The 12135-nt window shown below is 43.9% G+C and overlaps 1 protein-coding gene across 1 annotated transcript; it reads left to right on the forward strand.

Moving 5' to 3' along the window:
- Nucleotides 1-6589: 6589 nt before the first annotated feature.
- Nucleotides 6590-8043, forward strand: LOC128610392 (uncharacterized). Its single transcript, XM_053629679.1, has 2 exons — nt 6590-7426; nt 7529-8043. Exons 1-2 carry the CDS (start codon nt 6708-6710, stop codon nt 7614-7616), a joined length of 807 nt encoding a protein of 268 aa, XP_053485654.1. The 5' UTR covers nt 6590-6707; the 3' UTR covers nt 7617-8043.
- The last annotated feature ends 4092 nt before the right edge of the window (nt 8044-12135 follow it).

Consider the following 12135-nt stretch of genomic DNA (forward strand, 5'->3'; position numbering starts at 1 on the left):
GCAGTCACTTCTGTTGCCTTTATTTGTTTATTTTTTATGAGACTAGTGCGGTCTCTCCTGTCACAAGGCATGGCTCCTCCTACCTAGTACTGACAGCTGGTCATACAGGGGATCCAGCATCCTCGGCACACTTGATGACGTCTGATGGTATGCCGTCTAGTCCCGGTGCCTTGTTAGTTGGCAAGTGGTTGATGGTCTTGCTCAGCGTCTCAATAATGAGGGGGAGCCACTTCCACCCATCTCTCCAGCTGTTTGCCTTTCTTGTTGATAGTTCCCTGGTAGCTGACTTCAATAGGGCCACTTCGCTCTATATGGAACTGATGGCTCTTTTGATCATACACTCCATGATTATTGCCGAAATCAGCCTCAAGCTGAGTGCTTCTAAACTTCCAAAGGCAGTAATCATTTGCACAGTGCCAAGTGGTTTTCTGGACTTTGCTTTTGGGTCTTCTTTGCCTCTATGCGTGGGTTCCTAGCGACTTAAATTTTTCTGGCTGTAGTATAACCTTAGAGCAGAATAGTGAGTGGTTAGTGTTATAGTTTGCACCAGGGGCATAACCTGGCCTGGGAGTTCGGGGCTGAAGTCCCGAAGATGTTTTCTTCTCTACTTAGAGCGATTTGTGACTAGATAACTGAACGTCAGTAAGAGAAGACGGTAGTGTTGTTCTTCAGTAAACAGATGCGAGACCAATCAGACTGGGATTATAGGAAAATATGAGGAAATACTCGTGTCTTCTTGACTGACAGGTCTCAATTCTGCCAAATGCTAGCTCACGGTCAGTTAGTGTGAGGGGAAAAATGGATGTGCACTGATTTATTTATTTATTTATTTATTTATTACCAGTAAAGGGGTGGAAACTGAAACACGGACTTCATCTCATGCTGAAAACAAGGTGTGTAAATGTCTATGAGTTCCGATACATGAACATGATATGAGCAGAGCATAAGGACAACTAATGTACTTTGCATGGCACTGTAGCAGCTGAACCCATACAGTGATAGCTTAATTGTGCCTCCCCTTGGCTAGCAACATCAAATTAGCCTAATCTCATGTTAGACAGGCAAAAAGTTTTATATTTTATCGGTCTGAGGCAAGTTTTATGATAAATCCAATTTTTTCTCTCATCATGTCATTCACTGGCCAGCTAAATCACCCCAGCTTCCATAAAACAAAACTTTACAGAGCTTTATGGGGAAGGGTTTAACGATGTTTTTCATGCTTGTTCAACGAACCATAAACAATTTTCGCACATGCACCTGTGGAACAGTCCTTAAGACACGAACAGTTTACAGGCGCTAGGCGATTAAGGTCAAAGTTACAATAAGTTAGGACACTAAAGAGACCTTTCTACTGACTCTGAAAAACACCAGAAGAAAGATGTCTAGGGTTCCTGCTCACCTGCGTGAACATGCCATAGACCTGCTGCAGGGACGCATGAGGAGTGCAGATGTGTCCAGAGCAATAAACTGCAATGTCTGTAATGTAAGACGCCTAAGACGGTGCTACAGGGAGACAGGAAGGACAGCTGATCGTCCTCGCAGTGGAAAATTACACGTAAACATTTGTGTCCCTCCTGACGTGATCGAGAACTTGCCTTGGTGGAAGAGTGGAGGAAGATCTCACAGCAAGAACTGACCAATCAGGTGCAGTCCATGAGGATGAGATGCACTGTAGTACTTAAAGCAGTTGATGAAGACACCACATACTGACTGTTACTTTTAATATTGACCCCCCCCCCCCCTTTGTTGTATAAATCCAAAGTATTTGATGTTTTACCTAGTCAACAATATTGTTTTTTTGAAGGTTAATGTTTATTTTGAAATTGATGCATGCAACATGTTCCAAAAAAGTTGGACAGGGGCAATTTTGGACTAATAGCGATGTGAGAAGTTGAAATAAGAAGATGATGTGAAACAGGTGAGGCAATCGTCGAATCATAGTATATAAGGAGCATCCAAAAAAGGCCTAGTCCTTCAAGAGCAAGGATGGGTCGAGGCACGGCAATCTGCGTCAACACCATTCGCTGCTGCATCCACAGATGCAAGATAAGGCTTTACTATGCAAAGCAGAACTTCTCTGGGCTCGGTCTCATCTGAGATGGACAGTAGCACAGTGGAATCGTGTTTTGAGGTCCGACGAGTCGACATTTCAAATAGTTTTTGGACAAAACAGCCGTCGTGTTCTCCGGGCCAAAGAGGAAAAGGACCATCCAAGCTGTTATCAGCGTCAGGTTCAAAAGCCAGCGACTGTCATGGTATGAGGGTGTGTCAGTGCACATGGCATGGGTAACTTGCACAACTGTGAGGGCATCATTAATGCAGAAAGATATGTACACATTTTGGAGCATCATACGCTGTCATCCAGAGCAGGACAACGCCAAACCACATTCTGCCCGGATTACAAGCGCATGGTTACGTAAGCAGAGTGCGGGTGTTGGCGTGGTCTGCTGCAGTCCTGACCCGTCTCCCATTGAGAATGTGTGGTGCATTATGAAGCAAAATAAGTCAACGAAGGCCCTGTACAGTTGTGCAGCTGAGGAAATGCATAATGTATGACTGGGGGAAAATTCCGCTTGCTAAACTTAACCAACTGCTGTCTTCACTCAGCGTCCAAACGCTTAATACGTGTTATTAAAAGAACAGGTGATGCTACACAGTGCTAAACAGTCGACTCTGCCAACTTTTTTGGAATATGTCGCAGTCATCAGTTTTGAAATGAATGTATATTTTCCAAAATGGATAAAATTCACAAAGTAAAACATCAAATAATGTGTTAGTGTTTTTAATATAGTACAGGGTGAACTGCATTTTCAAATGACACTTTTTGTTTTTTTTTTTTGTTGTTGTTGCATTTTTCATACTGTCCCACCTTTTTCGGAATTGGGGTTGTATTTAGAAGCAATTTTTTCTTACCTTAATCTGATGAAAGTCATACTCGAAGTAAACACAAACGGAATTAAGACGTGTGGAGTATTCCTGTTTTAGTCGCATTATCGACGTGCGTTACAGACATGTAAACACCTTAATCACACTATTAACGTCGTGTGGGAGTTTTCACCGCATTGTGTGACGGGACACGTACACACACGGCAGAGCTCAACCGTTTGACGGCAAACAAGAGAGCACGGCTGCATCCCAAACCGCGTACTTGCCTACTATATAGTAGGAGAAATACATGTATCTCAGCTACTGTATAGCAGGTATGCGGTTTGGGACGCAGCCCACGGCTTCAAGCAGTCGTCTATTTGCACGTGCAGCACGACAAATAATTAACCGCACTTCGTAAAAATTAAAAATAAAAACACCCAAAACTGTGTACGATTCCATAGCGAAGACGAGCTGTATGTCGATACGTCAAATTCTGGAGGGACGTCGGACGGCGTGGCGCGGGGACGTAACGACGTGTTCCGTTAATCGATCTATGTTCTATAACACGTAAAACGGGAACGTGAAAGGAATATTCTAAAAGCAACTCATGTAAACACCTTAATCACAATATTATCTTATTCAGAATAAGGTCCATAATTAGATTACTGCTGTCCAGGTAAATGTAGTAAATGATACCTTTAAGGAAAAATGTAGGCCTGAAGTTACAAAGGTCAATTAAAAAAAAAAAATTTAAGCACACATTCCCTGAACACATTCTGTTTGCAGAGATGTGAGGGTTCTAAAACACACAAACGGTATTTATTGCTTTCTATCGATTTCACGCTTTGGGGGCCTTTAGTCCTGTGGCACCCTACAATGCAAGCACTGCAAGTGACCAGTGACCTCATTTTCTCCTCTCAAACCTCATCCATCGCATTCATTCCTTGAGGTCCCAACCTCCCTGGTATTTCTCATTTTCTCATCCTTTTTACTTTGAGCAATTAACCAATAAAAATAAATACCCCAAAAATGATAAATTTGCTAAAGAAAGTAATTATTTGTCAAAATAAGTCCAAAGAATGGCAGTTTCTCTTCGCTATGTTATCTTCAAACGGTCACAATAATTTATTGCCAATATTCTTGCAGTTTGTAGCTCATTTTGTGTTAGATATGTGCTGCGTTGCTAATGCCTGAAGTATGTACAGACAGATGTATAAAATTGAAACAGTCTGGCAGCCAGTTATGAACGAGTTACTAATGGAAATGGTATAAAGCCCTGTAGCAATACATAAATCAACACAAATGGTTTGCAGGCAGATGAGAGAAGCCTGACGTGTGCCTGAGAGCATGTTATGGATTTTTCAAGCTGAATATCAGTGATGAACTCGTTGTACGTCGCATCGATAGCTTCTCCGCATGCTTCGTGTCCTGCAGGATTCAGGACTGCGTTTTGAGACTAAACCTGCGGAGAAAATCACTGATTGATTAAGAGCATGAGGACAGGAGCGTGACTGCAAATTAATTAGCGTGTTCGAAACGCACATCTCGCCTTGTTCAGCACACCTCTGGTCACCTGTGCTTCAGTACAAATCCCTTCTACTTTTACTTACATATGGACATTAAAGTTCTGGCAGTTGTTTGACTGAAACGTTTTGTATAACCGTTTATATGACAGTGCCGTTGAAGTCCTGATTCGGATTGGTCGGGAAGTCCCTAATGATTTTCTATAACAGCAGCCCTAATGGTACTTCAGCCTTCCAAACGCAGGTTTATATTAGCGCACTCGCTATAAACATTATTACATATGTTCATATTCCACAATAACATATTTCAAAGATGTGGGCTTTTATAACACCTCAGCAGTACCACAGGCTGATTGCCTCCATCCAGTTTATATAAATATAAACATACACACATACAGACCTTCAGCTGTTTGCGATGAACAAATCAAACAAAAGCGATTGAAATAGTTCAACACAACGAATGCTGCAAGTGGTTTCCCCAAATTCGACTGAAAACGCAACTTATAATGATTTCTCCAGTTACAAAATTATTCAACCCCCTGAATAGAATCCATCACAACAGCACAAATATGCAAAACAGGTGTTATCTCAAGCTCACCTGATGCAAGTAATCAAGGGCTTCATTAGTTGCAGCAGGTGTGCTTGAGCTGGAACACATGAAATACCTGAACTGGCTAGGGGTAGAAAATTCATGAAATACCTGGACGGGGCAGAAAAAGGAAGCCATCAAATAGATTTGTGAGAAGGCAGGTTGTGAAAAACCCTCGAGTGACTGCAAAAGACCTGCAGCAAGACTCGGTGTAACAGGCACTGAGGTTTCAGTGAGCGCAATAAGGCACGTACTAAACGCAGAAGGTTTCCATGCCAGAACTCCAAGACGTACACCACTACTGACCCAAAAGCACAAGAAAAGTCGCTCAAAATCATATAAATAAACCACAGAAGTTTTCGGAGTCTGTTCTGTGGAGCGATGAAACAAAACTGGAACTTTTCAGCACGATGGATCAGTGGTATGTCTGGAGGAAGAAGAATGAAGAAAGAACACTGTCCACAGTCAAGCATGGTGGTGGCTCGGTGATGCTCTGCGGCTGCTTTGCATCCTCGGGCACTGGAAACCTGCAGCGTGGGGAAGGCAAGATGGATTCATTGAAGTATAAGTCAATCCTAGGAGAAAACATAATGTCTTCTGTGAGGAAGCTGAAGCTTGGGCGTCATTGAACCTTCAACAGGACAATGATCCCAAACGTACCTCAAATTCCACCAAGGCTTGGTTGCAGAAGAAGTTCTGGAAGATTCTACAGGGCCATCACAGTCACCTGACTTGAACCCCATAGAAAATCTCTGGTGGGATTTGAAGAAGGCGTTTGCAGCACGCAAACCCAAGAATATTACTGAACTGGAGCCCACTGCTCATGAGGAATGGGCTAAGATTCCTCAGGAACACTGCCAGAAACTCTGCATCTCGTTTGCAGCAGGTCATAACAGCAAAAGGAGCTCTACTAAATACTAAAGATGCTCGCCATGAACTGGTTGAGTAATTTTGAAACTGGAGAAATCATTATAAGTTGCATTTTCAGTTGAATTTGGGGAAAACCACTTGCAGCATTCTGTAAATTTTGACAATAAACCTGATTTACACTGGGGGTTGAATCATTTTGATTGCAACTGTACATATATCCCATTCACCAGGCACATTTCTGTCATGTGGTAATATTATGAAAAATACATATAGTGATGGAAAGCCTGCTAAGCATTCGATGCAGTGAAGCATAAGGATAACTAGATTCTCTGAGTAGATAACTTTCAGTAATACTACTAAATATATTCCTTAATATAACTGCACTCACAATGTTACAGCAGCACACAACCATCAAATACAGTGCATTCAGAAAGTATTCAGACGCCTTCATTTTTTCCCCCACATTTTGTTGTTGCAGCCTTATGTTAAAACGCTTTATATTTTTTTCCCCACATCAATCTACACTGCAAACCCCATAATGATGAAGCAAAAAAAAAAAGGACTGAGGAAGCAGCACCCTTCGAGCTAACGCTATTACATTAATTTCTTCTAATCTCTATACTTTAAAATTATTTACCTTACGTTATATTAATATAACTGACACTACTTTAGATAAAACAATCGTAACGTTGCGCTGTCGCTAAATTTGATCTGGTTTTTTTTGTTTGTTTTTTTTTTAACATCCGCGACTAGCTTGTAGCCCGTAGCCCGCTAGCATCACCTACCGCTAGCCTTGTTTACGTTTCACATTTCTCACTTACCGCTGTTCTGTTTAAAAAAAAAACAAAAAAACAAACATGTCTGCTGTCTCTCCGGTTTTGAGTGCAGATGAGGACTCGCTCGAGCTTCACATGGTGCGGCTGGAACTGGAGGATGTGGAGAAGCAGATCCGCGGCCTACTCGACAAGCAGGCCCAGCTGCTGGAGCGACAAACTGCGCTGGAAACATCTTGTGCCTCTGCCCACATATCCAAGGTAAGCACACAGCGTGGTATTTCCACTCCCAGCCCCTCTACGCCGTGTGTTTCTCTGTGCGGGGACCGTGCACCTAGGACTTTCCCAGCCGTGGTCTCCGTCACGCCGGCGCCAACACACCTCGGGCCTTGGGTGAACCAGCGGCGGAAGGCGCGGGCTGGACCCTCTCCACCTCCGGTGTTCGAGATTCCAACCAGGAACCGCTTCGCCCCTCTCCGCCAGACCAGACCCAACGCTGTGATCGTCGGGGACTCCATTGTGCGGAACGTCCGTGTAGCCTCATCTAAAGGTAAGGTGCGCACACACTGTTTTTCTGGTGCTTGTGTCCTTGATGTCGCTGCGCAGGTATCCGGGATCCTGAAGAAGGACGAGCGCATTGGAGCGGTTGTGCTGCACGCGGGGACGAACGACACCAGGCTGCGGCAGACGGAGGTTCTCAAGAGGGACTTCTCCAGCCTGATCGAGACGGTACGAGGCAGATCACCCACCGCGAAGATCATCGTCTCTGGACCTCTTCCCACATACAGACGTGGAGCAGAAAAGTTCAGTAGACTTCTAGCATTAAATGATTGGTTAGTCTCTTGGTGTAATGAGCAGAATCTGGTGTTTGTCAATAACTGGAATCTGTTCTGGGAGCGTCCTAGGTTGTTTCGTCCTGATGGCCTGCACCCCAGCAGCCTTGGAGCGGAACTGCTATCAGACAACATTTCCAAGGCGCTACACTCCAAGTGACTGCCTAGTGTAAGTACATCTTCCAATAATAACAACATTCAGTATAATCAATGTTCAATTAAAAATCCGGCACCGGTAGTACATACTATAGAGACTGTGTCTGTTCCCCGAGCTATACAAATATATAGAAAATCTCGGAAAGTCTATCTTCGTAACCTAATTAACATAAAATTAAATCATATTGAATGCACAGCCAGCACTTTTGATCTGAAGCTAGGACTATTAAACATTAGATCTCTTGCGTCTAAGGCTCTTATTGTTAACGACATCATTACTGATCAGGAATGTAATTTAATGTGTTTAACAGAAACTTGGATTAAACCAAACGAGTACATAGCATTAAATGAAGCCAGTCCTCCTGGATACAGTTATGTACATCAGCCTCGTTCAACTGGTAGAGGAGGAGGTGTTGGTCTCATCCATAGTAAAAATCTAGATCCAGAATGCAGCTGCTAGAGTCCTAACTAGAACTAGAAGGTACGACCATATCACACCGATATTATCAATACTGCATTGGCTCCCAGTAAAATCTCGCATTAACTATAAAATACTTTTATTAACCTATAAAGCACTAAATGGTCTCGCGCCACAATATCTAAGCGACCTTTTGGTTTTATATAATCCGCCACGCCTACTTAGATCAAAAGATGCAGGCTATTTGACGGTACCTCGAATAGTGAAGGCTACAGCAGGGGGAAGAGCTTTCTCTTATAGAGCCCCACAGTTATGGAACAGTCTTCCTATTAGTGTTCGGGACTCAGACACAGTCTCAGTGTTTAAGTCTAGGCTTAAAACGTATTTGTTTACTCAAGCCTACCCTGACTAGATTCTGTTCTACTACTTCGCAGTCATAATAATCTTTTTTCTCCCTCTCTCCTTTCGCCGAGCCCCACATGAATTTATGGAGATACTAGAGATCCAGATCCTTTCTGCCTCTGGATGGAGCTCAAATCTTCTCTAATTCCAGACTGCTGGGACTACGGCTGCTCCTAAGGCCATACAGACTTCATATAAATCCATAATGAACTTTTTCACACTATCTGTTGTTACCCAGATGAGGACGGGTTCCCTTCTGAGTCGGGTTCCTCTCAAGGTTTCTTCCTCTTAAAACATCTTAGGGAGTTTTTCCTTGCCACCGTCGCCACTCAGTGGCTTGCTCAGTTGGGATAAATTCGCACCTTTAATATCTGTATACCATGTTGATATTTCTGTAAAGCTGCTTTGAGACAATGTCTATTGTAAAAAGCGCTATACAAATAAAATTGAATTGAATTGAAAAAAAAAAAGAAAAAAGAAACTGATTCGTGATAACTTTGCAAATTTATTAAAAAGAAAACGAACTCTGAAATAGCACGTTGAAAAGTATTCTGACCCCTAAACGAGTACCTTAGTTGAAGCACCTTTAGCAGCTATTACAGTCTTAAGTCTTTCTGGTTATGATACAAGCTTTGCACATCTGGATTTGGGCTTTTCTGCCATTCTTCTCAAGCTCAGTCAGGTTGGATGGGACCGTCGGACGGCAGACATTTTCAGGTCTCTCCAGAGACGTTCAAGTCCGGGCCACTCAAGCACATTCACAGAGTTGTCCCTAAGCCACTCTTATGCAAGGTAAACCTTCAGCACAGTCTGAGGTCCTGAGCACTCTGGAATAGGTTTTCATTAAAGATATGTTGATTTTGCTGTGTTCAGCTTTCCTTCTACACTGACCAATGCCCGAGTCCCTGCCATTGAAAAACACCCCCACATACTGATGCTACCACCACCATGATTCCCCGCTGGGATGGTTTTGCGCAGGTGATAAGCGGTGCCTGGTTTCCTCCAGATGCATGACGCTTGAAATTGAGGCCAAACAGTTCAATCTTTGTTTCATCAAACCAGAGAATCTTGTTTCTCACGGTCTTTCATGTGTCTTGCACTGAGGAGAGCCTTTCCCATCTGGCCACTCTACCATAAAGCCCAGATTGGTGGAGTGTTGCACTGATGGTTGCCCTCTGCAAATTTCTCCCATCTCCACACATGATCTCTTGAGCTCAACCAGAGTGACCATTGAGTTCTTGATCACCTCTCTTACCACGGCCCTTCTCCCCCTGATTGCTCAGTTTGGCTGGGTGGCCAGCTCTATTAAGAGTCCTAGTTGTTCCAAATTTCTTCCATTTAAGAATTATGGAGAGCATTGCACTCTTGGGAACCTTCAATAGTAGCAGAATTTGTTTTTGTTGCCTTCCCCAGATCTGTTCCTTGATATAATCCTGTCTCTGAGCTCTGCAGGTAGTTCCTTTGACCTCATAGTTTGGTTTTTGCTCTGAAATGCATTTTCAGCTGTTATATCTTATCTCATATAGACAGGTGTGTGTCTTTCCAGATCATCTAATCTTGCTCCAAGTTGAGGTGAGATTTCAGATGTTGCCCCAGTCTTACAAAGATGTCAGTTAGTAAAGCTTCTCTCCATGATTAGTTCAGTCTCTCTCTCTCTCTCTCTCTCTCTCTCGCTCTCTCTCTCTCAGTGAGTTGTGCAGTGTGGCCTATGGGCCAGCCCGCAGTAGTGCAGGCTGCCTGGGTCCGTTTAACCGGAGCCGTGCACATGTCCCTCATTTCTTTTTCTCCCCACAAGGTACAACACATGAACAATCCATGCTCATCTCCCTTGTCTCTCGTTACATCCTCTAAAAGTATGCCTCAGAAACCATCCCTGCTTCTGTCCCTTGTTCCTCCATTTTTCCTCCTCAGAAACTACCCATGCGGTTTCTTTGAGTGGAGGTCAGAACAGGGACCGCTCCACAGGAATCATTACGATAACGGCAGGAGGAATACGCTCCTCTCCACGGTCTGGTCCCACAAAATCCTTTTTCATGATCACATTGTGTCTCTTTGTTCTGAAAACAGGGACATGATGACAAGTAGCCTCAGTAGTATCAGTAGCCAAAGACAGTGACATTGACCATTCTTGACCAGAATTCACAATACACGTTTAATGTTTAAGATATTTTTAATTCCAGATTGATTGCATGTTGCCTGCAAAGCCATTTTGAATAGTCAGGCATGCAATTTTATTTAGAGCATCATAAATAGATCATCAGGAAATGTTAAAGGCAACATAAAATCCTTTTGTCAAATTATGTGAAATCTATTAGTCTGTAATCATCTTTAAATGGCTGCTGATTGAATGAGTGGCCTTCTTCACTCGTTTTGTCACCAGTGTTACAGAAAACCATTCTCCTGTCATACTCCCCTTTCTGAAAGGATCTCATATATTGGAGATAAACACCAATATTCATATTCCCAGGAAGCTTTGTTCTGCAGCTACAGAAGATGTCAGTCATTTACTGCCAGAATAACCAATGTCTTTTCTTCCCTAATGCCTGCGTCACCCTTGCCTCCTTTCTGCCGTGCGGCTATGGTTGTTTGGCAGCCAGGAGCTTACAGTCGTGCGTAGTTGGAGACCCTCCACCCACACATGCACACCTCCATATACAGCCCAGAAGCACCTGAGCTCCAGCCCAATAATGGCAAGTGCTTCCCCTGGGCCCTCGGCTCAAGCCTCCGGCCGCTGCTTGTGTTTGCACCATTTATTTAGTGTGACATGTCTCCAATTAAACTGTGGAGGCTGCTACATTTCCCCCCCGTAAGCACCCCTTATTCCTCCCTGCAGACCTCCAGTCACAGAGACGAGAGAGTGAGAGAGAGCGAGAGAGAGAGAGAATATCTTGCCTTCCAGCTATGATCGCAATGTCATTTTCCCCCTCCGTGCTTGCAGTGCAGCTCAGAGAGGTGGCAGAGATTATAATAACAATATATCAGAATATCGAATGAGATAATCAAGGTCTGAAATGAGACTGTCACAGCGCTCTGCACATGACAGCAGTGGCAGACAATGTGGAGATGACACTCGTCCAAGATGACACCACGCAGGGGGGAAAGGCGACTTATTTTTAGGAAGCCTGTGAGAAAAACCTGCGTCGTGCCTGCATGAAAGGTGCAAACAGAAGTTGAATGCATATTTCAGGTACAAGCCTCGTTGCCTTTCCCCAAAGGCGTCTGATACTCGCTCTTAAATTCTCCTTCATGTTGGTTCGGCTTGGGCTCCCATCTTCTTCACGTCAACACTGTTTTTGCCATTTTCGAGTCTGCCGTCGATGTAGGAGTGACTTTGTCTGACCCAGAGTGCGTTAGCGGGTTCACGGAGGAACTCACTGGTTGGCAAGGCCCTCATTCAGCAGGGGTTCAACCAATCATCTGCCTCCGCCAAGAAGCTGGGCCAGGGGGAGCCCCAGTGGCAGCTGGGAAGGGTGGAGTGGCCAGCTGTGGAGCAGCAGGGTGGTGGGATTTGGAGGGGAGGGGGTTGTTGTAGAGAAGTCTCTCTCTCTCTCTCTATCTCTCACACAGCTCATGCACCTTATCCAGCTAAGATTGGTACCATTTTCATTTAAACATTGATATAAATAGAATTTTCTTCTATTGCACACTCACTCAGCAGAGTTTCCTAAACAGCCTATCCTCTACACATCCAAACACTCACACA

Source organism: Ictalurus furcatus, chromosome 7, assembly GCF_023375685.1.
Source record: "Ictalurus furcatus strain D&B chromosome 7, Billie_1.0, whole genome shotgun sequence".
Classification (NCBI taxonomy): domain Eukaryota; kingdom Metazoa; phylum Chordata; class Actinopteri; order Siluriformes; family Ictaluridae; genus Ictalurus; species Ictalurus furcatus.